The following is a 26,463-nucleotide window of genomic DNA, read 5'->3' as shown; positions in this document are numbered from 1 at the left end:
AGAAATGAAGAACAAAGCATCAAAATGCATTTAGACAAGCTGACTTTATTCATAAAGATCTTTGCAGCACCACTTAAACCATTCTCACATGAAAAGGCCTGCATCGGACACGTGACATACATACACAGGTTTGTCTTGTGATGACTGGACATGTGCGTTTCTTTCCTTTTTCTTTTTTTTTTAAAAAGCCAGGTTACAACACGCATAATGACTGAAATAAACAAGCGGTGGTGAGGAAGCCCCGTGAAGACGCACATAAACGACATTCAGTCATGAGGGCTAACAGACTGTGACTGTAAAACATGAAAGTACGTAACAAGTCTAACCCCGTGTCCGGCAGCCAGTTTAGCCAAAAACGAGGTTCATTATCTCCTAAGCCCAGCTTCGTACGGCCGACCTAAGATCAAGAAAGTGCACGCCAGGAAGTAAAACATCATTGGTCCTGTCTTCTTTTAAATATGAGGGAGGTAACGATAAGGGGAGGCGGGTTCACGACGTAATTCACAGGTATCGCCACAATTTATATTTCTTTTCATTTATGTACAGTACATTCAGAATAAAGCCTTATTTAGTGCAGATACATGAAAATGTAGTGCTGTTTTCTTTTGTGTTTAAACCATCTCATACGTACAATATTTCATCTCCACCACACAGTTCTTCACTTTTTATGTACACGCACAGGCGACTCTTTTAAGATGTCACATATTCATATTCACTTTGCATTTATGCTCTTATCTCTCGCGTCTTGCGAAGCATCATACTCTGAGGACAAATAAAGGACGACTCACTGCCTTGGATGATTTCTCACTTGGTGTATGCATGTTTGGAGAAGTTAAAAGAACAGGGACGTTTAGGATGCTTTCCCTCGGAGTCCCAGTTCAGCTTTGTGTCTGTGAATTGTTTTGGAACACAAAATATATATATTTGTGCATTTAATCCCTTGAAGGAGAAAGATGCTAGAAAAGCAAAGGATTGTGGCACTATTCCTGAATGTTAATGATTGTATGTTAACGTGAAAGCTGCTAAATAACTTGGGAGGACTAGCCGCCTAAGTACAAACTCTGCTTCCTTTCAGAAGTAGACTACATTCTCTTAAACGTTCCAAACAAAAAGGAAAAAAAAAAAAAAAAACCCAGAAAAATCACAACAAAAGTGCAAATGATTGTATGTTAACAAGATAAATCAACCAAACCCGAGTCAAAATCAACTAATAGCGACACATATTTACCCATACAGTATGCCGGAACCCCCTCCCCTTCATTCGATTTGCTCAAAGTTGAGGACGTGGCCGTCAAAGTGCGTGAGGACGTGCCGCTCGAAGAGCTGCTGCTGACAGTTGAGCGGGAACTGCTCGGAGCAGACGGGGCACACCTTCCAGTGGCTCTGGACGTGCTGCTCGAAGCTGCGCTGCTCAAAGTGCGGCGGGAAGATCACCTCGCACAGCGGGCAGCGCTTGTGAACGTCACTACTGCGGAAGGGGATGAGGGGAAAATGGATGAGGTCGGGGGTTGGTGGAAGGGGTGATGGATAGATGAGAGAGACAAAAAATTGAAAAAGAAATGTGAGTTTCCGTGTGGATCATTGTAATGGAGTAGGCCTCTTTTGCTCACAGACCAGATTATGACTAAATAATGAAAGCCAGAGACGTGCGCCTCTTGAAAAGCAGCTGTTGAGTCACTTGCAATAAGCAACTGTGTTACCCCCCCTGCAGGGTAATTATTGGCTCTGTGCGCTACTCTTCCCGTAAGAGCAGAAACAGATAAATTAATTCTGTCTTCATGTGATCCTCTATGTTCATAAGGAAGAAATCTCTGACTGTGTCATTTAGCATGTTATGTCATATATACTGGGGTTCAAAATGACGAGGTCTTACTTGGAGCAGTTTAAGTTCTGGAGAGAAAATGAATCAATGGCTACTTTGATACAAATCTTTTTTTTTCCAAGGCAAAAACTCCCAACAAAGCAGCTGTCTGTGCATCTGTTTTTACTGATGCTCTTGTGCGTTACTTTGTTTCATTCTTTATGTGTCGTGTCTTCTAGGACACCTTGTGTTGAAAATGAATGTCCTACCTGGAGTCAAAGCAGAAGCTGCTCCTGGTTTCACTGCGTCTGTTGGGCTGATGATCACAGGACTGCTGAGCCCCATCTCCCACCTTTGGCACACACACACACAAAAAGAAAATTTCCACTATTTGCTCACAGATCTGAATGCTTTAATGAACACCACCTCCAAAGACAATTACAGGAAAAAGGAGTGCGACTAAAGTAAATGAAGCGTGTGTTAGTAAACTATGTGTACCTACGTTTCTATTACATGACAGTAAACAAGGATGCCCCATTATCCGACAGTCTCTAACTCATCTTCTGCCTGTCCTTATGCAAAACCTCCTCTAATTACTCTCCCCCAGCTCTTGTTATCTTCATCTCTCTTGAGCTCTGAAGGAGTGACACTAATTAGAGCTTCATGCAAATGAGTTCAAAGCACCGTCTTTTAAGGCCAAGCTGCATTTCCCTTCGTTTAGCGAAGGAGAAATCCTCCAGAGACGGAGAAGGGTGAAGTAAACGCGGGATTATCGTGGCAACAACAAAAAGCCAGTGTAGGAGAGCAACGGCTGGGATCGCATCACAGTGATTTAAAATATCCCTCAAAAGTTATGTAGAGAGGTCAATTAATGCTGCCAATCATGGTTTTGTATTTATTCAGAAATACAATGCATTATTTATATATAACAACACTACATACACTAAATATAAAATTTTAGCCAACAATAGGTTTTTCAGTTTTGAGCTAGATACACCGCTACTCACATTTTGTGGCTCCTCTGGTGGATGCTCGAGGGTCTCGGGGGGACTTGTGCTACGGGAGGGTTGGATGCAGACCACCTCTCGATCCCAGCCTGGTGCTCCCGGACCCGGGCTAGACGGTGAGATCGGAGGTGCGCAGGGAGGGGTGCAGGATGGAGCCTCAGGTGGGGGACGGGACACGTGCTCAGGGGAAAGTGCAACATCCCCCCGATCTAAAAAGATTAACACATTAAAGCAGCAGGGGAGCAGCAGGGACACAGAGTGCGAGTAAATCATTTCAGTTTCTGACCCGACCTCTTGTGGTGTCGGTGGAGTAAGGATTGCCGTACTGCAGCTCAGCGGGCCTCTGCGGCACCAGCGGCGGAGGGGAGGGATGCTGGGGGTAGGGCAGAGGGTAGCGCAGCACCATTGGCTGCCGGACCTCAGCACCCTGAACAGCAACCTCCTGCTCCCTCTGCCTGGACATGTAACGCTGCAACTGCTACAGAAGAGATGCGAGAGAGCTTTACACTTTACACTTCACGGCCACACCTCATTTAAAAAGTCCTGGATATCCTCCTGATGCTATAAGCGCAGAACCGCAGTCAGTCTCAGTTTTATAAGTCATCAGTTAACATTTCAGCAGAACCTTTCTCACAGTTGGTGAGTGCGTTCATCTTAAGAGTTAAGTTTCCCGTCTACATTGTTTCTGCCCTTTGTGATTATATCTGAAGCAAGCGCATTAGTACCCTACTCATTACTGTAATGGGTGTCAGACTCTGGCTCCCTCTGCTCTGGCTTTGCTGATAGAAGCACTCACCCTCTCCCTTTCTTTGTAACTCCTTCCTTACTCTCCCTATTCCTCCCTGATCTCCTCTCTTTATGACTTCATTAGTGCGCTGCTATCAGGTTTAACATTTAAACCAGGGTTGGGAAGGTGAAACAGACACGTTGTGTGGCATTTGCACCATCTAATGGCACTGTACCAGTGGGCGAAAGAAGCAAGTATAGATGTATTAATTAGAGGAGAGTGGGGAGTGTTGAGTAAGAAAGAAAAAGCTATGGAAATGGTTCATACACCTCCTATAATTGAAAGCAATGATACTGGTCTGGGCTTCAGCTCAGTCTACATTGTCTAAGTATGTGAATTTGATTGTAAGTAAGAGCTATGTTGAGGCTAAAGTTTTATAACCTTAAGTTGAGGTCATTGTTGAAATATGCACAGTTTTACCTGCAATGAATAGATTCATTTATGCACAACTTGTGCCTGCTTAGAAATCAGAGTATGCAAAAGTTTCTAGAGTGCTCGGGCACTATGTGTGGAGAGAGTGCATTAACATTTTCACTGTTTTTAGACCGATTTCCATGGTGACAGTTGATTTTTCTCCTCTTTTCAGGCCAATATGGCCACAATTTATGTGCAGACAAGTGGAAAACCTGAATGAAAGTGCTGAGTTGCTGTTAAAGCAACAATGTTGCATTGAAATTCATTTAGAGAACACTGGTGGTGGCATCTTTACCTCCTGTAATTGCTCTTTGTCTCTGAGAGCCTGGGCAAGGTTGCGTTTCAGTTCGGTGACCTCGCTGGCTCTCTCTGCCATTTGGACCTAGTGAAATAGATAAAGACAATCAACTCACAGCACAGTGCATCTCAGCATTTTTTTTCATTTGACGTACAGACCTGTAAGATGGGCTCAAGAATCCCTTTATCAACAGCTCCACTCATGTTCAACTGTATTATCTTAAACTCATTTAAAACCAGGATTTGCCTACACTTTACTCTTACCAATTATTTTCAGATTAGCAATTTCATCCTCAACGTTTAGCTGTGGCTCAATTTAATAACAGCTCGTTTAATCTATTATGTGTTGATAGCATTTGTTTTTGTTTAGTTGTTTCAGTTTTTCCAAAACTTTTATTTTTATTCTAACTGCAAATCTGTATGGTTAGCCAATAATTTTAATTGCCAACCATAGTTTTAACTAATAATCTTCAACTTTTTCCCCCTTAGTTGTACAATACCGCTGAAGGGCTGTACAGCTCAGGAGTATTTTCATCACGCCACCGGGCGGGGTAGCATGGACACCCAAGTTTGTGAACATGATGACTTAAGAACGATGCAATATAGGATTTTCAAATGCATACCATAGGAGCATCTACTGAAAATCTCAGACCAGTTTGAACGATTTTGATCTTGACCTCAAAGTCAGGATCAGAGGTCAAGTTTTTTGAAAATTCTGTCTACGTGATAACTTGAGGCCGATGTGGCCAAGGATTTTTTCAAATTGATACCATAGGTGCTCTTATCTAGTATTAGGCTATGGGATAGCATTGGCGACCACCAGTATTTTTATTCATACGATTCATACAGCTTTTAGTTGATAATAACCGCTTTACTTGTTGCTTTTATTTTGTGCCAACTTGAGAAGACCAAAATCAGCCTTCATACAGCCAGGTAAGTGAAAATATTTGGTTTTAATTTCACCTGGTGCAGCCTCAGATGTGTGGGCCTTGCTATAAAACACATAACATAACATAAAGCTGAAGCGGACCAGGGGATCGTAGTAAATCTCTTAGCCTCTAACAGAACTGACCCTGTGGGATAGTTTACATGGCCCGTTGCCCGTCTTCTCTAATTTCACCCCATTTCAAAGGTTCCAGATTCCCTCCCTTCCCATGGTTTCTCTTTCTGCTCAATGTCCATCTGTCTATCCCAATTTTTTCTCTCTTAAATTCTGTTCGCTTCTTTTGCTTCCCCCACTTGTTCTCTTTCATCTCCTTTTGTCCTCTCTCGTGTTTTCCTTCTATCATAAATTTACGGCACGGCATTAGAAGGTTAAGTTCAGGTGAAGGGAGTCCGCAGCAATGTAGTACTATGCACCCCCCCCCACACACACACACTTCATCCTATTCCTCTCCCTCTCTCCTTCCTCTGGGTGGCTGATGTAAACAGCCGTAAAGCATGCCGCTCTGCGGCTGCCTCGCTTGTCAGTCTCCGGGGCCATTAAGAGCAGCTTGGGACCCGGGGTGCTCGCCCCAGACAGGAGACTCTATCAAAGTTGAGGGAGAGCCGTATTTACAGCGCCGATAAACACACACTCACTCATGGAGATTAAATGCTATTTGGTACTTTAGTGGAGGTTCGCATTCAAAATGCAAGGTCTCTACTGAATCACGCACACATACCACACATGCTGGCTCACCCATTGGAAGGTATGGTCCATACTGTAAGTAGTAGAGCAGTTAGACATTTGTTGTTCTTCAGGCTTTGTGGTTCAGCAAATTCCATTTGAATGACTGGGTATTACATTAAAGTGTTTATGCATGGCACAGCAGACCGTCGTACAACAATGTTTTTCAGGCAGCTGTGTTTTATTTTAATGGTAGATTGTGCATAAAAGAGCATTAAACTGAATTTGACAATGAAAGCAGCACAGAGGGAGCCATGCATGTTAAGTGAAGATTTAAAAAAAGAAAGAAAGAAAAAAAATCTACCAATAGTAGAGGTACAAATCCCCACAATATGATATTATCACAATACATGATAGCATGTATATAGCATGATATGATATTATTGCAATTTTTAACAATTTGTTATACACTGAGTATAGATATATAACATACAGGAGTGTCCCAAAATGCACTATATACTTCGTTTTTTCTAATTCATTTCAGGTTTTATTTGGAAAGACTTGAGGCCATGAGCATATGACAGTTTTGGTTTTACAGTTTTTGTAAGCGTATCATTTTTGTGCCCATGGTCCGCCAAGTGACACTGGAGCAGCATTGCAAAATTTCCTACTTAGCAAGAAGCTTTTCAGTCCCCGACGACACTGCTCCAGCACATAACACAATTTATGCAATCCGTGGCAAATTTCTCAAAACAGGATCTGTTCTTGACAAATCACGCAGCAGAACTCCTGCTATTACCACCAGTGATGAAAACACTGAACTCCTGGAGCAGGAGCAAAGCCAGGGAAGTCTATACAGAGCGCTGTACTGGAACTGCACTATGTGGCGGCATACAGCTAGTCTTCAAGGTGCTGGAACATTAAGGCAAGTCTAGCAGGTAAAACTGCAACCACTCCTTTGTTGATGCTAAAAATATGAATAAACTCAGTTTCTGTAATTTGTATGAATTTATTAAAATTGTATAGTGAAATCTGTATATTGTGAATATACTGCAAATTATGTCCTCAAAGTTGTACTTTGTCAGTATTTATTTTAACCAGTATATCTCATTTCTGTTACTTTTTGCTGTGGAATGAGACCCAACACCCTCACAATCACATTCTCTCAGAGCTTTACTTAATCTTAAGGTTATGTCTTTGTGTCTTACTCTGAATCGCTCCTCCTCGTCAGCCAGCCGTTGTTTGAGTGTCTCGTTGATTGCGCACTGCTCCCTCCATTTCTCCTCCATCATTGCCAGCTCCTCCTCCACTGAACGAGTCTGCTCCTTCTCTGCCTCTTCCATGCACCTCTCCTCTACCTCCAGCAGCCCCTGCTCCTCGGCACCGTCCCTCAGCTCCTCCATATTCAGGGCCCCTTCCACCTCACTGTTTTCCTCAGCGCCCAGCCTCTCGTTCTCCACTTCTACCCAACTCGCCATCCTCAGGCTCTCTTCCGGCAGGCTCTCCTTCCACTCCTCTTTTTCATTCTCTTTGTCTTTTTCATTATCATCCATTTGTTTAACTTGACTTTCAACCTTCACCTCAGCTTTCTCTTCAAGTGTATTCAGTGTCTTCTGCTCCTCCTTCTCTGTGCACACTTGTGTATCAGCATTTGTGACTTCCTTGTTGCTGACGTCTGGAGTGATTGTCATCTCAACAGCTTCTTGTAGGACTGCCGCAGCTATATTTCCTGTAAAAACACAAAGTTACAATTAAACCTATTTAAATGTAAAGAGTTTTACACAGAGAAATATGAGCTGAAGGCATTAACCATAATTCAGCTCCTTGGCACTGGGTGGAAAACAGTGGGTCTTTCACTGAAACCCTGTGGAGAAATCTGCAGCAGCACAAGTACAAGGGTACAGAGTGGAGTTTTTATGAGCGAACTTATTGCAGCCTGGCAAAAGTGATCCAGAGGTGCACAAGGACACGAGAGAGAGACTGCCAAAATAAAAATTAGGCGTTTGATTTCAGTCAAGTACGGAGGTGGAAACATTATGTTTTGTGGCTATTTTTCTGCTAAAGATACAGGATGACTTTCCCAAAAACCCAAAAAGAATCCACACAAACATGTGGCAAACATGCAAACGCCACACAGAAAAGCACTGGCCAGATGGTGGAGTCAAACTGTAAGGCAACAGTGCTTTAGCAAATGACGTGGTTCTGATGAATTCATCAAGCCATGACCTCCAGCTTACAATGGGGCAGTTTTTAGCTGAATGTGAAGTGGTTAGGTTAAGAATTAGTGCCTCCAAGTGTGAGGCTGAAAAAGGGTAGAGTGCCCACTCCAGGTTGGGAATGATTTGTTGTCTCAAGTGGAGGAGTTTAGGTATCCTGGCGTCTTGTTCACCAGTTAGGGGAGAGTGACATGTGGATTGGTGCGATATAAGCAGTGATACGAATGCCAAACTGGTCTGTTGTGGTAAAGAATACAGACAGTGGAAAAATGTCAGTCCTAGTTTTACTGGATCTCAGTGCAGCATTTGATACAGTTGACCACAACATATTACTCAAACGACTGGAGAACTGGACAGGTCTTTCAGGAACTGTACTAAACTGGTTCAAAACATACTTAGAAAACAGGAAATACTTTGTATCAATAGGTAACTTCACATCTGAGCAGACAAGTATCACATGTGGAGTTCCCCAAGGTTCCATCTTGGGACCCCTTCTGTTTAACATCTACATGCTCCCACTGGCACAGATTATAAACAACAACAAAATAAACTATCACAGCTATGCAGATGACACACAAATATATATCACAATGTCACCAGGAGACCGAGGCCCTGTACAGGCTCTTGGTAAATGCATTGAGGAAATCAATGACTAGTTGTGCCACAATTTTCTCCAGCTAAACAAAAACAAAACTGAGGTAATAGTCTTTGGCGCCAAAGAAAAACGATTACAGGTCACCAGAGAACTTCAATCTATACATCTAAAAACCACAAACCAGGCGAGAAATTTGGGTGTAGTGATGGATGCAGACCTAAACTTAGAAAAACACATTAAGACAATAACAAAGTCAGCTTACTATCACCTCAAGAATATATCAAGGATAAAAGATCTGATGTCTCAACAGGACCTGGAAAAACTAGTCCATGCATTCATCTTTAGTAGGCTTGATTACTGTAACAGCATCTTTACAGGTCTACCTAAAAAATCAGTCAGACAACTACAGCTCATTCAGAACTCTGCTGCTCGAGTCCTCACTAAGACCAAAAAAGTGGACCACATCAGTCCAGCTCTGAGGTCCTTACACTGGCTGCCTGTCCGTCAGAGGATAGACTTTAAAGTTCTGATGCTGGCCTATAAAGCTCTGAATGGTTTAGGACCAAAATACATCAATGACCTCCTGACCCAGTATGAACCTTCCAGATCCCTCAGGTCATCTGGATCCGGTCTTTTATCAGTTCCCAGAGTCAGAACCAGACACGGAGAAGCTGCATTCAGCTTTTATGCTCCATATATCTGGAACAAACTCCCAGAAAGCCTCAGATCAGCTGAAACACTCAGTTTATTTAAATCCAGGTTGAAGACTCACCTGTTCTCAGCTGCATTTGAATAAAGCACCAAATCCACACTTTAAGCTTAAATTTCAAAACTTACATTTAACTACTGATTTTATCTACTGTTCTGATTTTATCTGTTTTGATTTTATATACTGTTTTGTTTGTTTGTTTGTTTGTTAATTAGTTAGTTAGTTTATTTGCTTGTTTTAATCAATTTTAAATCATGCTTTTTATTTGTTCTTGTTTCTAATGTCTCTGTAAAGCACTTTGAATCACCTTGTTGTTGAATTGTGCTATACAAATAAACTTGCCTTGCCTTGCCTTGCCTAAAGAGAAAGCCGAGTATGAAAATGAAGCTGTCGATTTACTGACTGATCTTGTTCCTACTCTCACCTATGGTCGTGAGAAACTGAGATTGTGAATACAGGTCCGCAGAGATAAGGTAAGGAACTCAGTCATTCACTCAGAATGACTGAGCTGCTACTCTTCCACATTGAAAGGAGGCAGTTGAAGTGGTCAGCCAGAAATGCTAGAGAAATTACATCTCTTGACTGGAGAAGGAGGCTGGGGAGAAGGAGGTCTTGGCGTCTTTGCTGTCTCCCCAACCTAGACCTGGATAAATGGCAGAAAATGGACAGATGGAATATGCCCTTTATCTGAATGTATGTACCTCCTGTTGGTGACTCTGGACTAGGGGTCAGTGGCTCCAGTGTTGTCTCAGTAGATGCATTTCTCTTTGGCTCCTGCAAAGATATACACATCAATGAAATGCAATTTTGCTGGTTTAGGCACATATGGAACTGAACGAAATGTTTCTTTTCAGCCTGATGAGCATTGCTAAAAATTACTCACCCCTTGGGACTCCGCTGTGTTCAGTTTGGCCACCTGTCTGCGGAGGCGCTGACACTCCCGGTACTTCTCCTTATAGTGCTCTGCAGCCATGTGGAGACGCAGCTTCAGCTCCTCCACTTCCCTCTGCAGCTCAGCCTCTGCCTCTGACACCACAATCATGCTGGGGGTCATGTCCCCATTGGTCCCAACACCCTGAACACACAGTGTTAAAAAAATTGATTAAATAAAAACAAACAAAAAAAAGTATTTGTGAATTCATTTATCTCCATTTTAATATAACAAATATTTGAGACTCAGAACGACTAAGGCAGGAGCTTTGTAATCTAACACAGTTCAAACTGTTCAGCAATAAATTATAAACAAACAAAAAAAAGGCTCAACGCCAAAATCTTCTTTGCACTGTGTTCTTTGTTAAAATGGTAAACAGTTAAAATTTCTCTTGCTTAAATCGGTTGTCCTCAGTTCTCATATAAAAATCATCCATCTAAATAAAACTGAAAAGTGTGAAAATTCCTTTCCATGTTTAGCTACAGATTTCCCTAAACTTCTTTTCCCTAAACACAGGGACAGATATTAAGGAAGTCGACCACTGACCACTTCCTTCTGTGCAGTGCTCCTCATGCGGTCAAGCTGGCTCTCCATGCGTTGGCACTCTGCCTGGGCATCAGCTAAACTGGCACGGAGCTTGTCGGCTTCTAAGCGGGCGCGGTAAAGCTCGGTCATCGTGTGGTCGCGAGTACTGGCTGAGTCACGCAGCTCCGAGGCTAGCAGAGAGGCCTGTTGCCGGGATGCCTGGAGCTGCTCCTCAGCCTGACGGAGCTGCTCACGTACACGGGCCAGCTCTGCCTAAAGACAGAAAGAAGAAATTTAAATATAGTGCAACTGATTTTACTAAAGCTATACCATCAAAATGCTAACCCTGCGATTAGTGGACATTTTTGTTTACATTTTGAGTACTACTTTAGTGTTGCCAGCAATAATATGCACAAGCACTTTTACTTTGTCAGCTTTGTGTGCCAGCAGCTCTTTCTCCAGACTGTCTCTCTGTGCAACGCAGGCCCTGAGCCTCTCCAGCTCCTCTTGGAACTGAGCGATGGTCACCTCCCGGTTCAGCTCCACCGCCTTTAGCATCTGAAGCTCTGCGCTCAGCTTAGTGTTCTCCAGTTCTGTGCTGCGCAGGTGGGCCTACACATATGGCGAAACAGTTAAACAGAACTGGTCAAGTAAGAATGCAGACAAAAACACACCCTCGGCTGGTACAAAAAAAAAAAAAATAGTCAGCCTTTCACGTAAAACACTTCTTCACCTTATAAAGATCTCGCTCATCCTTCTCATTCTTCAGCTGGCTCTCCAGACTGTCTCTCTCTGCTGTCAGCTTCTTTAAGCGATCACGCAGACTGAAAGACATATTGAAAAACAACTTCTTTAGTGCTTTCTTGTGTCTCATATTATAAATCTAAAGTTTTCTTACAAAAAGCTATTTAGTGATTAAGTGGACACCTTAAACATGGCTTTACTGATGGGTATAATCTGTGTGTGTATAAGGCCGGAAAATATCAAATGAGAGCCATCAGATGCCAGTGAAATATGTTAAAGCCAGGCTGACATATTCCTGTGCAGCATCTGGCACAATTTTGTATGCATGTTTAAACCTGGGAAGTAAACACGCATGCAAAACTATTCTACACATATTCCACATCTGTGAGGCTGATGTTAAGCTTGCTTAGATTTATGTAAACAGTCTGTCTTCAAATGGATGACTGATGGTTACATGTTGCCATTCTTCACTCACCAATCCAGCTCTGTCTCCTTTTGCAGGCCCCTCTGAGTGACTCCCAGCAGGTCCTCCTCTAGCTGGCGTACCCGGTCCGTAGCCTCTGTCAGCCTCCGCCTTACCTCCTCCCTCTCTTCTGACAGGCCCTGTGAAGAACGCAGCAGCTCCTGCGGGCCAGAGAGGTAGCTGTACATCAGCCTGACAGCCACTACAGTCAATCTCAGTAGCTGAAGAGCTCTATTATAGCCCTGCCAAACCCATTCACTATATTTCAAATACTACTGTCTCTATATATTTCTTATCATTTGTACAGCATAAATAGAATTTTTTTTTAATCAAAAGTTATGGTCAGAAGCTTAAACACACACAAACACTCCTCTTGGCCACGAACATCATAATAATTATGGACTTTTTGTGATTTTCTTTAACTGTCCTTTTTTCAGGATCTTTAAGGACTTTAAAAACAAGAATTGGGTGTAAAAGTTTGAATTTATTTTGGATTTTCCCAAATCCTTCTCTCAAACATGTCAAAAGTATACATACAAGCTCATACATATACATACATTCACTTATATCTTTTGTGAAGTGGTACTGAAGGTTCTACATCATCTTGACAACAAATTGTAGCTTCAGTTCGCCATAAAAAGCATTTATTTGACAGCACATATTGGACTGATCGTTAGTTAGAACAATGGGAAAGTCCAAGGAACTCAGTGAAGAGAGGGAAGTCTAAATTTACACAAGTTGGGAGGGTCTTTGGGAGACATTTGCAAAGAACTACAGATTTCAAGATCATCAGCTCAAACAACTGTATGTAACTCCGCTGTGTCTTTACCAAGGTTTGGAACTATCACCCTCAGATGAAAGGAATTTTGTTAGGATGTTCAGGATCAACCCAGGAAACACAAATCACCACTGTCCACAGTGAAGCAAGTTTTACATTGGCATAGACTTAGAGGGTGCTGACCAGGAAAGAATCCTCTGCTCCAAAACTGACACCTTCAAACTTGACTGAAATTTATAGCTGCCCACATGGACTAATGTCACATAATGCCTTCATCGTCTCATGTGACTTTTATGCTCACACAAAACAAAGATAGACAAGATAGATTACTGGAGGAATAAAGATGAGGCTTTCAAACCTAAGAATGCTGTACCAACTGTCAAGCATGGTAGTTGTAACATCATGCTCGGTGGCTGGTTTCCTGCCAGTCATACTGGTACACTACATGGAATGGATGGTATAATGAAAGAGGAGTACCTTCAAATTCTTCAACTTGGACACATGGGTGTTCCAATGGAACAATGATCTCAAACACACATCAAAACTGGTTTTGGATTATATTAAGTTTATGGAATAGCCTTCCACAAGTCTTGATCACAATCCCACTGAAAACTCTTGGACTATGCTTAAGTGCCAGATCCGTGCCAGGAAGCCAGCCGATTTAAATGAAACTTTTCCAGGAAGAGTGGTCAAATATTAATCTGAATTATGCCAGAAAAAAAAGTCTGATGGAGGTATTATTTGTTAAGGGACATTTAACCAAATATTAAAAGTTTTTTTAGTCTGTGCAACTTGTGTATCCAATTCTTGTTTGTCATTAAAGATCTAAACTATGCAACCATGCCATCCTGTAAAAAGTTGAAAGAAATCATTAAAAGCCCCAAATTAACATTGCATTTGTGCCCACGATGACTGTATGTAAACTTCTGACCACAACTGTATTTAATTATTTATTACTGTTCTCGACCTCTACGGCATATTTCTAGTGCAGCTGTAACATGTGAATTCCCCTCTAGGGGTTCAATAAAGCCTTATCTCATCACTCATAAATAACTGGTTACAAGTTATGACTCATTAAGTCTTTTGTTGGACACAAAGCACAGAATAACTATGTAGATTCCAAAAAAAATGTTCAGTAGCATCCTGTAGTGGAAGTACAAAACAATTTACTGCTATCAAACAACACATTATATCAGTTTTGTTTTCTCCGTGTGGTGTGCCTGCAGAGGAAATACCTTGTTTGAACTTGCTGCGAATTAGCAGTGAACGACATTAAATCATGCATAGCTAATATTGGTTGTGACAGGACAACATACCTGTGCACACACCCTTCCTTTATTTTGTAGTATGAGCCCTTAACACACCCATTCTCTTTCACACACTAGGAAAGACAGACACACAGTTACACAGTCAAGGACATACAAGAGACAGACAGAGTGCACATGCACACTCCAACGCATACTCAGGCCCGTCTCCCTCTGGGCTTGGCTCTGCATAGATTACTGTATGATTTTTACGGCTGGCGTTTGGGAAGCACTTTAGCAGTGCGTAAAGACCTTATAAAAAGTATAGTCGTAAAATTAGCAGCCACAAAATATGTACTTATGTTTTCACGTTAAGAAACTCAAAGGATATTTTCATCAGCGAGCCACGAGCTAACGCACCTACTGTAAATGTTTTACAAATGACACACACACCCCTATTCACACAGGTCGTATATCTGCAGATGGACATGCCTGTTGAATGAAAAGCAGCATGGTAATAACAGAGCGTGTGTGTGTAATTTATGGCGATTTTGTCCTTCATAAAAAAAAAAAAGAAAGAAAAAAAGGGGGGGAAAAAGGAGCAACAGACTAACTCAAAGCAGCCTGTGGATCTACACCAGGAAGCTGCACTAGGGGGCGATAAGAGACTGGCTTCAAGCTCAGAAAAACCTGGCAACTTTCTGGGTTTCACTTCTCTCTGCCAACTCCCCTCTCCTACTTTTATTGAGCTAGCTTGAGGTGACTGTTTTTAGGCGTGTGTGCCAAGCTACTGCTTATCAAATGAGGATCTCATAAAATGCTAAAATGTGACTCATCCTGGTGAGTGAGTGAAGAAGGTGTGAGGGACATAGCGGACGAACTGGGTGTAGAAGGTTTTTTTTTTTTTTTTTTTTTAACTTTATTCATTTTGACAGATTTTTCTAAACGTATCATTTTAACTTGGATTTAAAATTTATTTCCTCGTCATGCCAATTAAGAAACTCTGAGGGAGAGAGAAAAAAAGCGAGAGGGAAGAAAATAAGACAGTGAGAAAGCAGTGGCCACTGCATCGCGTGACTGAGTGGTGTTTGTCCCTCAGGCTGGGCAGGGCTCTTTTTTCAGACAGGCGGTTTTGCGGACTACCCTCCTCTCATTCCACACACAGACTAAAAGGGTTTGCAAGCGGGTGGCATAATGAGCGCGTTTGTGTGTGTGTGTGTGTGTGTGTGCATGCTTGTGCATGTGTAAATGCACATTAGAGGGGCCCTGTTGTGTAGAACCTGAATGTGAATGTGACAGCCTAAGGGGACGGAGGGGACGGGGGTTTGTGCAGGCGCATGCACGTGGGTGTGTGTGTGCGTTTGACGTCATGTTTGTTCACTCTGTGGTTGCGATGGCATCGTCCCTGACGCCAGATGCCCAAGAAAAACTGTGTCCCAATTCCGTTCTGGCCCACTGAGTCAGGTCGTTAAAGAGGGAGAAAAAGACACACACACACACAAACACATGCACAAACAGACACACACTGAGCAGCTTTTTGTGTGTCTGTCAAACATGGAAACAGATTATACATGAATTTAGCCCTTTGAAGTTTTCAGACCTATGATCACTGGTGAGGAACTGGCTCCAAGCCTGTGTCCATCTACACACTCACCTGTACACACCCATACACTAAATACAACTACACACACACACCGAAACTGTCTTAACTCTCTTCAGTCTCAAGGTTGCATATATACCGTTTATTTATTTTATCCATGTACGGACATTTGAACTCTATTGAGTATTCCCAAATATTTTTGCTACTACGGGGCTTAGGGCGAGTGAAGACTTCAGATTTTTTAAATACCATTCTAAATAAAACTTCTGACTTTTAAACTGAAGACAGAATGAGCTCTGTTACTTAACGTTAGGAATATTAATTGCTTGGTTTGTGGGTTGGCTGAGGTTACCATCGGACATTAAAACAAGTTCATCATTGTTGGCGATGACAACAAGCAGATGAGAGATGTAGGCTCTGGGGCTAATCCAACATTGCTGACGTAGGCCTGTCATGTCACAACTGGATAAAAACCTGTGGGCTATTTTAAGGGTGGGAACATTGCTCAGGGTTCCAAATTTAACCGCAATTTAAAAAAAAAACGAAAAGAAAAAACGAGAAATACCAGTTATTTATTTTTAGACTCATTAATTAGGATGGACACTTATACAGGAGTTTTCTACTCCTAATTGAGAACTCAAAGTGCTTTTTTACTACGAGCCCCTTTTCACTCACACACACACACATTCTGACTTTATTCTAGGCCTAAGCTCCTTGTCAGACATTCATGCACAATGAATGTATCAGCGGAACTACATTTCAAGGATTCTTGAAATGAAGACTGCAGGAGCTGGGGATTGCACCACCAACCTTCTGATTAGTGGACGGCCCACTCTACCTCCTGAGCCACAGCTGCCCCTACAGGTTTCCCTCCCCCTCCGTGGGAGCCTGTACTATTCAAAACTTAGCCCACTACCTCTAACCTGGTTATGTGTCCGCAGCAGGCAGCACGTCTCCCTCTCCTGCTCCCTTTCCCTGGCCAGTCGCTTCTGCTCCTCCTGCAGCTGTTGCTTCTCCTCTTGCAGGAGACGCATAGCTTTCAGCAGTTCCCTGCGCTCCTGCTGTGCTTCCTCCACACGCTAACAGGCAGAAGGAGAAGCAGAAAAAAAATCAGATCGACTCAATTTGAAGGGGATTGGTCACGGTTATCTTCTGGTCTTCTGCAATTTATTACATTTACCTCTCATTTTTTCCCCTATTTAGAGTGCTGATTCTATAGTCAGTTACACTGCAGATCGCTGTTTGATGACTCAAGACCAGAGGGGTTAAGAAAACTGGGGAAATAAATAAATAATAACATTTTGTGCATTCTACCTCTAGCAGGCCCGTTTTGGTGGTGACGACCAGTATGTCGGAGTTGCTGTCATCCTCAGTAACAGTCAGCAGCTCTTCGGTGGGCGTGGCTGACCTGAACTGGAAGGGTGTGCTGGCTCCTCTGATGTCACCAGCGTGAGTGACGTAACAGAACTGGTAAAACTCTCCATCAGATTTAGGAACATAATAAGCTGCACAGCAAAGAAAAAAGAACGTAATGTTGGCACGTTGTGTCCTTCCTTATAATCGTTCACATATACACATATATCTCCTGAAATAAAAGCTTAAGTGTCAGGTGCAGCACGAAGAACTTAAACTGTGAATCATCCAAAGCTCCTTCTTTATAGACCAAGAATAAAAACACGCAGCTGGAAATTAACATAATGGGTTCTTTTATAGACCAAACCTGCTCAAAACTGTTCTAGACTGCCTATATTTACAATATCACCCCAAATATCCATCCAACTGTTCTGCTTCAAAGCAGAGAAAGAAAAAATCACCAGCATTGAGAAGACTTATGCAGAGGATTTAGCTAGAAAATACATTACATATGCTGGGTTCGAGCATTCCAAGGTTACACTGGAAACTGAAGCACATTATTCAAGTGTGAGCCCTGGTCCTCTAGGGCAGTAGAGGAATATCCAGAAGCCAACTGGTTTTACTGACTCCTGACACACCGCAGCGTGCTCTCATATTTTCACTGTGTAATGTCTGACCGTTCCAGGCCCAGTAAAACCAGTTTGCAGGCCCTCAACTGTCTGTGTCTGTGTGTGTCTGTGTGTGGTTTGAGAGGTGCTCAGGTCCCAGGCCTCAGTTTGCGGTCGTGTTCCCTTATTAAATAAAAGTGCTGGTTTTTATATGCACTGTAAAATGGAGGAGTAACTTTGGAATACCCTGGGTTTGTATAGTGGTTTAAATAGTATGTAAGTGTGCGTGCTTGTGTGTGCTGTACCTTGAAACACCACAGCCCTGTGCGCAGTACTTCCTGGTTCATAGTTTTCAGGCATAGGAGACCAAACGAAAGTGTAGTAATCTCTGGCTGTGCTCCAACCCACCTGAGGAGACATTAAAAACAAAAATAAACAAACGATCCCACAGTGTAAAAGTTGTGTGCTGCAGTTCAAATCACGCTGAAGAAGGCCAAATTTTCCAGCAAACATGTGTTAATCGTTAGATCTGATTTGAAAAGATGCTTGATGAAGCATTCTGGAGGACTACATCCAATGTTCAAAGCAAGAATGGAAACATTTAAAACCCCTCATTTCTCCACACACCTCCTCCCCCTTTCACTCCTTTCCCTCAGTTCCTTCCCCTTTTGGACCCACAAAAAAGAGGACCAGCAAAGGTGTGAGAAAAGGGTGGAAGGGCAAGGGGGGCTCGTCTGCATACAATCGTGGGCTCGTGGGGGCTGCAGAGACTAGCCAACAAAGAAATGGGGGGGGGGGAGGGGGGAGGCGAGGGAAGGGGGAGAGTGGATACAAATAAGGTGAAAATTTTACAGAAAATGAGAAGGGAAATGTAATTCCCTGGATTTCACGTGTTGTTAGAAGACAGATGATGAAAGGTCGTCGTGCCCGTCCCAATTCAGCTCCGTGCATTGTAAATCTGTCACATACAGCCGCGCACGCGCCCCGTCTTGGACGCACGCGCACACGCATACCTCCCTGCAACTCGTACTCATAAGTACGCGATGCATTATTGTGACATTACATAACTACGTTTCAGCTGCAGTGAACTCAACCATCTGTGGAAGTGCAGGACGTTTTGTTTTCTTAAAAGAAAAGAAAAAAAGAAAAAAAAAAGAAGAGTTAACCAAAGAATATCACACTTAGATGATCAACAGGCAACGCTTGCTGATTTTCTCTTTAATGAGCTGAGTTTTTAAAAAACTGTTTCTGTAGGAAAATATTAAAATAAATGACTTTTAACTGATTAAATCATTAAATGACTTTCAAGTACAAAAAAACAGTCAACAAAAACAAAACACGGAAGCTTCAGGTGACGACAGTAAATCACCCGAGCTACTCAAAACGTTTGTCAGGCTTTCAGATTTGATAATGTTGTTGCACCGAAACGTAATTGCAGTGTGTGCCGCATCAACCCCATTACGCTGCGTATAATGCTGCTCCAAACAAATGGTAATTGTCAACGTGAAATCTTGCTGCCAAGAACATTCCTTCCACCGCCAACAGCATCTGAGTGAGAAGCGGGGCTGCGATGGGACTCCAGCCAGGTTTGTTCGTGTGGTCATGTGTATTTGCTTAAGAGAGAACAGACATAAATAATTTTGCTAATTGCAGAGTGAAGTTGACTGACACTTGGTTAGGTATGGTGTGGCATTCCAACAGATGAGTGCTGTTATAAAATAATCACAGGCAAAGCAGCTATCAATCATTCGTCCAAGGTGTGAGGGAACAGCACGATGACACTTTAATTATACACTCACACAACGGGTTTCTCCCTGCCGACCCAACGAACATGCCACAACCAAAAACCTCCACGGGGCTTTTCAGGGAGATGAATGTGTGTGTGCATTAGCGTGTGTGTGTGCACGTGAGTCAAACATCAAACTAAATCAGGCTGTCAGTAGCCAAATAAAACAAATATGTTGAAATGCTTTTCAGTGACGCAAAGAGACGAAAGAAAGAAAGCTAAGCAAGCTTGATTGTAATGGGAACTGTTGATCTTCACTGTGTATGTGAGTACTGTTTCAATGCAACACCATCTAGGAGCACATTTGTTATGGCAGGATCCTTATTGTGGGCTATGAATATTTTCGACCACTAGGGGGTGTCTGTACACAACTCAACTGAGTACTGCCTCTCTGAGCCACCTGAGTCATCCTCTTAGCAAGTCAGCTTTGTTACTCGGTCTCTCGGCTTCATTACTCAGTCTCTCTAGCGTTCAGGTAACGCCTGTGGATGTCGGAGGTAAGAGGAAGAAAATATTCTCTTTCTGAGTCATCTCTGTGGAACAGTTTTGCCTCCAGGACTCAAACACAGAGTATTCAACAGTGAGTTCAAGACGTTTGAGGAAAAAGTCAAATGTAAACAGTCATTTTTTTTTAAATAAGCAAGCTTACAGTTTCCAAATACCCAGTGAAAACCATGCAGGGGAAGTCTGATACTTCATACCTCTGCCAGAGGCTCTGAAGTCTCTCTCTGTGCCATGTACAAGCTGAGTTTCTAGATCAAAAAGAATATCTAGGACATCAAGGCGTCTTCCTATTTGATATGTATGTAGAGCTGATATTAAATGTACAATTCTGCTCACAATGGTACAAAATCCTTCAAACTAATTTCTGGAGCCAGATCTTGACTGACTCCAAAAGTTAATCACCTCTAATTTAGTCTAAGTCCGTTGGAAGTAATCCTTCCAACAGAAACAAAGAAACTAAACCTGCCCAACTGAGGAAAAAGGAGGTAAAAATCATTCAAGTGATTTCCAGTGGTCATTACCATTTGTAAAACCCCTTTAAATACTAAACTTGATTACCTGACAAAATAATTATTAGTTGAAATGGTTAAATATTCTTGTAACAGACAGTATACACTGATACTGCAGAGATTTTGCTGCTGTAAAATAACATCTCTGTGAACACACACAAAAGACAGACGTATACGTCAAAAGGATTAAAGAAGCGTGGTCTGCTTGCTCCCTGCCATGAAGCTCTAACCATCAAACAGGTTTCATTAGCACGGATTACAATAATTACATTTTCCAATCGACTTTTTTTCCAAATAAACGCGGCGTCTTTATTCTTTTTTAATTGAGCTGGTGGATTTGAAGTCAGTTCTTAAACAACGATAAAATGTTTGTCTTTTGACTTTACGAGACATTAAGCTTCCTCATTCGCATTTCCTGTTAATTACGTGTGAGATTTGATGGCCCCGATAAAAGGACGGAGCACGGGGGGATGCTGCTTAGCAGGAAGCAGCGAAAAGGATGGAAAGAGATGGTGAGCCAACATGCCAAAAGTGTGTGTGTGTTCTTAATAGGAATCAGAATGGTTCATAAAGAGTACCAAATGATTGCCTCGTCCCCCTTCCAGTGAGACCTACTGTAACCAGCCCACCATGCACACTCTTCCTCCTTCTGCATGTAGAGCAACCACACCAAAGCTTGCGGTGAGGTTTTAGGCATGTAGAGAAGAGCTCAGCCATTAGCGTCAAGGCGGATGTATGTGTTAATGTGCCAAGTACAAACCTATGGCCAATTAATAAAACGCTAACACATAATCCATGTCAAAAAACACTCGTATAATGGGCGGGAAATTGTTTTATTCACTAAGTATGTCTCGGTAACACAAATGATTCCTATTATATAAACGTCTGGTCTTTAACCGATTATGCCTGCTTTTGTCTTTGAAGCGTGGTCTGAGTAATAGCAGCTGTAGTGTGTGTGTGTGTGTGTGTATGTACCTTGAAAATGCCCACCCAGTCTTTGGGGTGGGGAGTAATGTAAGGGGTCAGGGTGTAACGACACTCCAAGGGTGCCTGGGGTAGGAAACTCTTCCCCACATTCTGAAAAATAACGTGGGCAAAGTTGGACGTTTCCATCACGCTGACGCTGCTGCCCGGCGATGAATCCACCACCTGGAACGATGACATTGTTTCCTGTTGGTCACTTCATTTGTCTAGAAAAGCGAAAACAGCATAGACAGAAATAAGTATGGAGTGAAAAAGCAAATATTTAACACAAAAGCTGTTCCAAAATGATGCAATCTATTAGAATCAAATGATTCCAAGTGTCTCAATTCCTTTATGCTCTGCTGGCATGTTTTTCCTTGACACTTGTACATTGCAAAGCAATGACGTGCCATAAAGCTTCATGCCAGTTAGCTTTTGCACTCCTGAGTCACACGCAATCCTTTTGTTGACACTGTGTTCAGACTTTGAGATGATAAAGCAGTTGCACTTACACTAAAGATCTGCGGAGGCCTGACTTTCTCTCCCACTCATAAAAGTGATGACACCATGTTTACCCTTTCTGCACCTGAAACAGGTAAAAGTGTACACAAGTGTATCTCCCACAGAGCGAAGAAGCAAGCAGTCGTGCTGAATGTTTAAATATGCATATCAAACTGGAAAATTCGGTTCTTCAACTAGACTATAGGCTCACTGCTTCTCAGGAACCAAGTGTGCTACACCTCTATAAGAGGAAGTTTATTAACATTTGTTTTTCTATGAAGAGAAATATGTCTCAAAAAGGTTGCAAAGGCGTACAACATGATATACAAGCATAAACTGAGCTTTACAAATATGTGAAATGATTTGTGTGTAACTTTTGAGGACTCAACGCACAAATACAAAGGAGTTTGAGCACAAGTAAAATTATTTCACAAATATGTACATCTAAACTGATACTGATCACTTATGCACAATATATTAAGTTTAGCTCAAAAATCCCAAGTTTTTGACTTCTAAAAACCTTTCTATGCGTACAAATGTGTAAAACCACACGTAACAGCTCTGTCGCTCCCTTACAAAACTTTAAATGCATGTGAACGAATCGCCTAATACGCACAGACCATGTCGCATGCCCACATTTAAGACAAATTGAATGCTGCCAGCTGGTTTCAAGTGCCAGTGCAAAACTGGGACATCTGGGCAGCGTTTTTTATTTTTTCCAAACAAAGTGAACATTTCTTTTTCTAAAAAAACGTAGAAAATGTGATTAACCAATTACAGACATTACACGATAGCCTATAAAATATAATATATGGTTTCAATAATCTGCTTTTACATGTTGAACATTCTTCCGCTGGGAAAAATCAACCAGTGCTTACAAACAAATCATTGCACACATTTGTAAATCTTAGTTTACGCTAGTGAATCATATCCCACGCATTTGCAACCCCTTTTGAGATGTATTTCTCTCCATATTTTTCCTTGCTTTAAACATATTAGACCACTTGATTAATTACCAGTTATTATTGGGTTGAACCCTCTTTTACTGGAAACAGTCCTCTTTAGTTTCGGTCAATATTGACATGATAGCATCATACAGTTGCTGAAGAGTTGTTGGCTGCACTGGGTGGGAATCTCCTGTTTCACCACATCCCAAAGGTGCTCTATTGGATTGGAATATGGCCACTGTGGAAGCCATTTGAGTACAGTAAACTCACTGTCATATTCAAGAAACCAGTTCGAGATAAACAAGCTTTGTGACATGGAACAGTATCCTGCTGGAAGCAGCCATCAGAAGATGGGTACACTGTGGTTATGAAAAGATGGACACGGTCCTCAAAAATGGAATAATATAGTAATAACAGGCTTTTTGTTTAAAAGATGCTCAGTTGGCCAAAAGTGTGCCAAGAATATATCCATCACAACTCCATCAGCCCGAACAACTGACAGAAGGCAAGACGGATCCATGCTTTTATGTTGTTTGAGCCAGATTCTGACCCTTCCATCCAAAAGTTGCGGCAGAAAATGAGAGTCATGATGCATCTTTTTTTCAATCTTCTATTGTCCAATTGTGGTGACCCTGTGTGAACTGTCGCCTCAATTGCCTGTTCTTAGCTGACAGCAGTGGTAGCTGATGTGGTCCTCTGCTGGTGTAGCAAACCTATAACAAATTTTGCTTTTTTTCATAACTTGGTTGTAAAAAGTTGTTATTTGAGTTAGCGTTGCCATCCTATCAACTTGAATCAGTCTGGCTATTGTCCTCTGACCTCTGGAATCAGCAAAGCATTTTTGCCTAGAGAACTACGGCTCACTGGATATTTTATCTTTTTCTAAAGAATCTCTATAAACCCTAGAGATGGATGTGGAGGTAATTACCATTAGCTCAACCATATCTGTAACACTCAGACCAGCCTATCTGGCAACCACAATCACAAAAAGTCACTTAAATCACCTTTCTTCTGCTTTCTGATGCTTGGTGTGAACTTCAGCATGTCACCTTGTCCATGTCTACATAGCTAATGTGTTGCCGCCACGTGGTTGACAGATTAGGTAATTATGTAAACAAGCAATTGAACAGGTATACCTAATAAAGTTGCCATGAGTATATATGTCATTATCAATTAAGCAGACAAAAACAGGCCTTCCTCAGGCTGTGAAAACAGAAAAAAAAAAACATCTGAGAAATTGCTACAATATTAGTAATGAAAAAGTTTGGTACATCCTGAGAAAGAAAGAAACCACTTGTGAACTCAGCAAATCAAAAAGGCCTGGACGTACATGGAATCTAACATTGTTGCATGCTTGCAGAATTTCTTCTATGGTGAAGAGAAACCCTTTCACAACTGCCAACCAAGTGAACAATACTCTCCAGGAGATAGGAGTATTGATATCTAAGTCTACCATGAAGGAGACTGCATGAAAGTAAATACACTGGGTCCACTGCAAGGTATAAGATCTCATAAGCCTCAAGAATAGAAAGACTAGATTGGACTTTGCTAAAAAAAACAAAACAAAACAAAACAAAAAAACAACAACAACAACAACAAAACATCTAAAAAAGACAGCACTGTTCTGGAAAAACATTCTTTGGACAAATGAAACCAAGATCAACCTCTACCAGAATAATGGCAAGAATAAAGGATTGAGAGGGTGTCAAAAAGCTCATACCACATCATCTGTAAAACACAACAGCGGCAGTGTGATGGCTTGGGCATCCATGGCTGTCAGTGGCACTGGGACACTAGTGTTCATTGACGATGTGACACAAGACACAAGCATATGAATGAATTCCGATGTTCAGAGATACTGTCTGCTTGTTGATTGGGCGCCGTTTCATAATACAGATGGACAATGAGCCAAAATATACAGCCGAAGCAACCTAGGAGTTTACTAAAGCAAAGAAGTGGAATATTCTTGAATGGCCAAGTCAGTCACCAGAGCTTAACCCAATCAGGGATGCATTTCACTTGTTAAAGACTAAACTTTGAACAGATAGGCCCACAAGTAAACAGGAATTGAAAACCTCTGCAGTAAAAGCCTGGCAGAGCATTAAAAAGGAGGAAACCCAGTATCCAGTGATGCCCATGAGTTCAAGACTTCAGGCTGTCATTGCCAGCAAAGGTTTTCAACCAAGTATTAGAAATGAACATTTTATTTTCTTAATTTAATTACCAATTACTTTTGAGCACCTAAAATGAAGGAGTTGTGTTAAAAAACACTTTAGTTCCTCACATTTCTATGCTCTTTTTGTTCAACCCACTGAAATCTGCACTTCAACTACATATGAGTTGTTTCATTCACTGTGGTGATGTACACAACCATAATTTGAAAAATGGTGTCTCTGCTATGGGCATCTCTTTAAAGACATTTTTATGCAGTACTACACTGCTGAAAAACTAGGGTGTTAAATAGGAAAAAGCAGAGGTATCAGTGACATTATAATTATAATCTCTTGACATTGTTCACGAGTGTATAAACCCCCATATATGAAGAAACCGCCCCACCACTGTGATGAAACAGCTGACTTTAAACTGCACAGTCAGGGCTATTGTTCGTGGTCAAGAAGAATGATGCAGCTGCTTAGCATCACGGTCACCAAGTCATCTCCGTAACTGCGAAGCAAGCTACAACGACAAACCCTAAATCCCTGCATTTCCTATACACCCAACCCTGGACTGATAAACATAACGTGCAAGTCTAAGTCATAAACTGATGCTCGGTTAAGCTAAACAGCTAACGTACAACGTCTGACCACTGATCCGCTTCGACCAAAACACGACGAAGGCAGCACACAACGGCTAAAGTAGAGCACAGCCCTTTAAAACTAGCTCAGTTAGCCTGGAGTTAATCTTATTTGTTATGGCTAAGGAGCTAATATTAGCTTGTGAACAGGCCATGTCCTGTCAAGTCACCAGCTAGCTAAACATTATACTAGTCGGACAGCTAGCTGTCTGGCTGAGAAAAGAGAGCAAAGATTTTCACGAGCGTTATTTTAGTCTGAATTTAAAAAGGGTACCCTTTTCATTGGATTTCCACTTGCAAAACAAAGTGAATGTCTGCCGGCCTGGCCGATGTTTTTGCCAGTGTCCCCGTTGTTGTCAAAGCTCTGGCGATGATGCGTCTCTCTCTTCCTGAAAGAGAAAATGATGCTGGACTTCCGGGATGCTGAGAAGTACCAGTGATGCTGCTAGGAATAGAGGAGACGACAAGAGGTCAACGTAACAACTTTATTATTTACTCGGGTGACTTAAATCACTTTAATTATTATCCTCGCTTATTTCACTTATAAAAAAAAATCTGACTTAATACGATAACTGTTTAGGGTCATTTGCCAACTCTAACAACATGCCATTAATTTAAAAAACAGAAAACAGACTGCGCATTTAACCTCGGTTTTTAACGTAATGGTTTTACGTTTTTTATTTTCATTTAAAACCATGGCAGTGAATGGTTGTACAGACTGAAAGAGCATTTATAAGTAAAAGCACAGGATATCCCGCTTTTGCCTCGTTTTCATTGG

At 41.9% G+C, this 26,463-nt stretch overlaps 1 protein-coding gene across 2 annotated transcripts; it reads right to left on the bottom strand.

Annotated features, from left to right (window-relative positions):
* Positions 1–25: 25 nt before the first annotated feature.
* tax1bp1a (Tax1 (human T-cell leukemia virus type I) binding protein 1a) lies at positions 26–26,115 on the bottom strand. 2 transcript variants are annotated; one of them, XM_076879043.1, is made up of 18 exons: positions 25,960–26,115; positions 21,456–21,670; positions 17,987–18,089; positions 17,035–17,225; positions 16,644–16,799; positions 12,111–12,259; positions 11,625–11,715; positions 11,318–11,503; positions 10,913–11,164; positions 10,319–10,510; positions 10,137–10,209; positions 7,124–7,644; positions 4,305–4,391; positions 3,100–3,286; positions 2,809–3,017; positions 2,071–2,153; positions 1,229–1,468; positions 26–890 (listed from the first exon to the last, which is right to left on the bottom strand). In XM_076879043.1, the coding sequence occupies exons 2-17, from the start codon at positions 21,642–21,644 to the stop codon at positions 1,258–1,260; spliced, it is 2,880 nt and encodes a 959-aa protein (XP_076735158.1). In that variant the 5' UTR covers positions 21,645–21,670; positions 25,960–26,115; the 3' UTR covers positions 26–890; positions 1,229–1,257. The 2 variants fall into 2 exon arrangements, with proteins under 2 accessions (XP_076735158.1, XP_004547900.1); XM_004547843.2 differs by having other exon boundaries at positions 26–1,468.
* Positions 26,116–26,463: the final 348 nt, after the last annotated feature.

The sequence above is a fragment of the Maylandia zebra genome, linkage group LG22 (genome assembly GCF_041146795.1).
Source record: "Maylandia zebra isolate NMK-2024a linkage group LG22, Mzebra_GT3a, whole genome shotgun sequence".
Classification (NCBI taxonomy): domain Eukaryota; kingdom Metazoa; phylum Chordata; class Actinopteri; order Cichliformes; family Cichlidae; genus Maylandia; species Maylandia zebra.
This window is presented reverse-complemented; position numbering and strand designations above follow the sequence as displayed.

Coding starts and splice junctions, on each gene's coding strand:
- tax1bp1a (XM_004547843.2), bottom strand. CDS start 21,644: ATGTCATCGTTCCAGGTGGTGGATTCATCGCCGGGCAGCAGCGTCAGC. Junction 11,165..11,317: donor TGGCACACAAAGCTGACAAA/GTAAAAGTGCTT, acceptor TTCTGTCTTTAG/GCAGAGCTGGCCCGTGTACG. Junction 3,287..4,304: donor ACAAAGAGCAATTACAGGAG/GTAAAGATGCCA, acceptor TCTCTTCTGTAG/CAGTTGCAGCGTTACATGTC.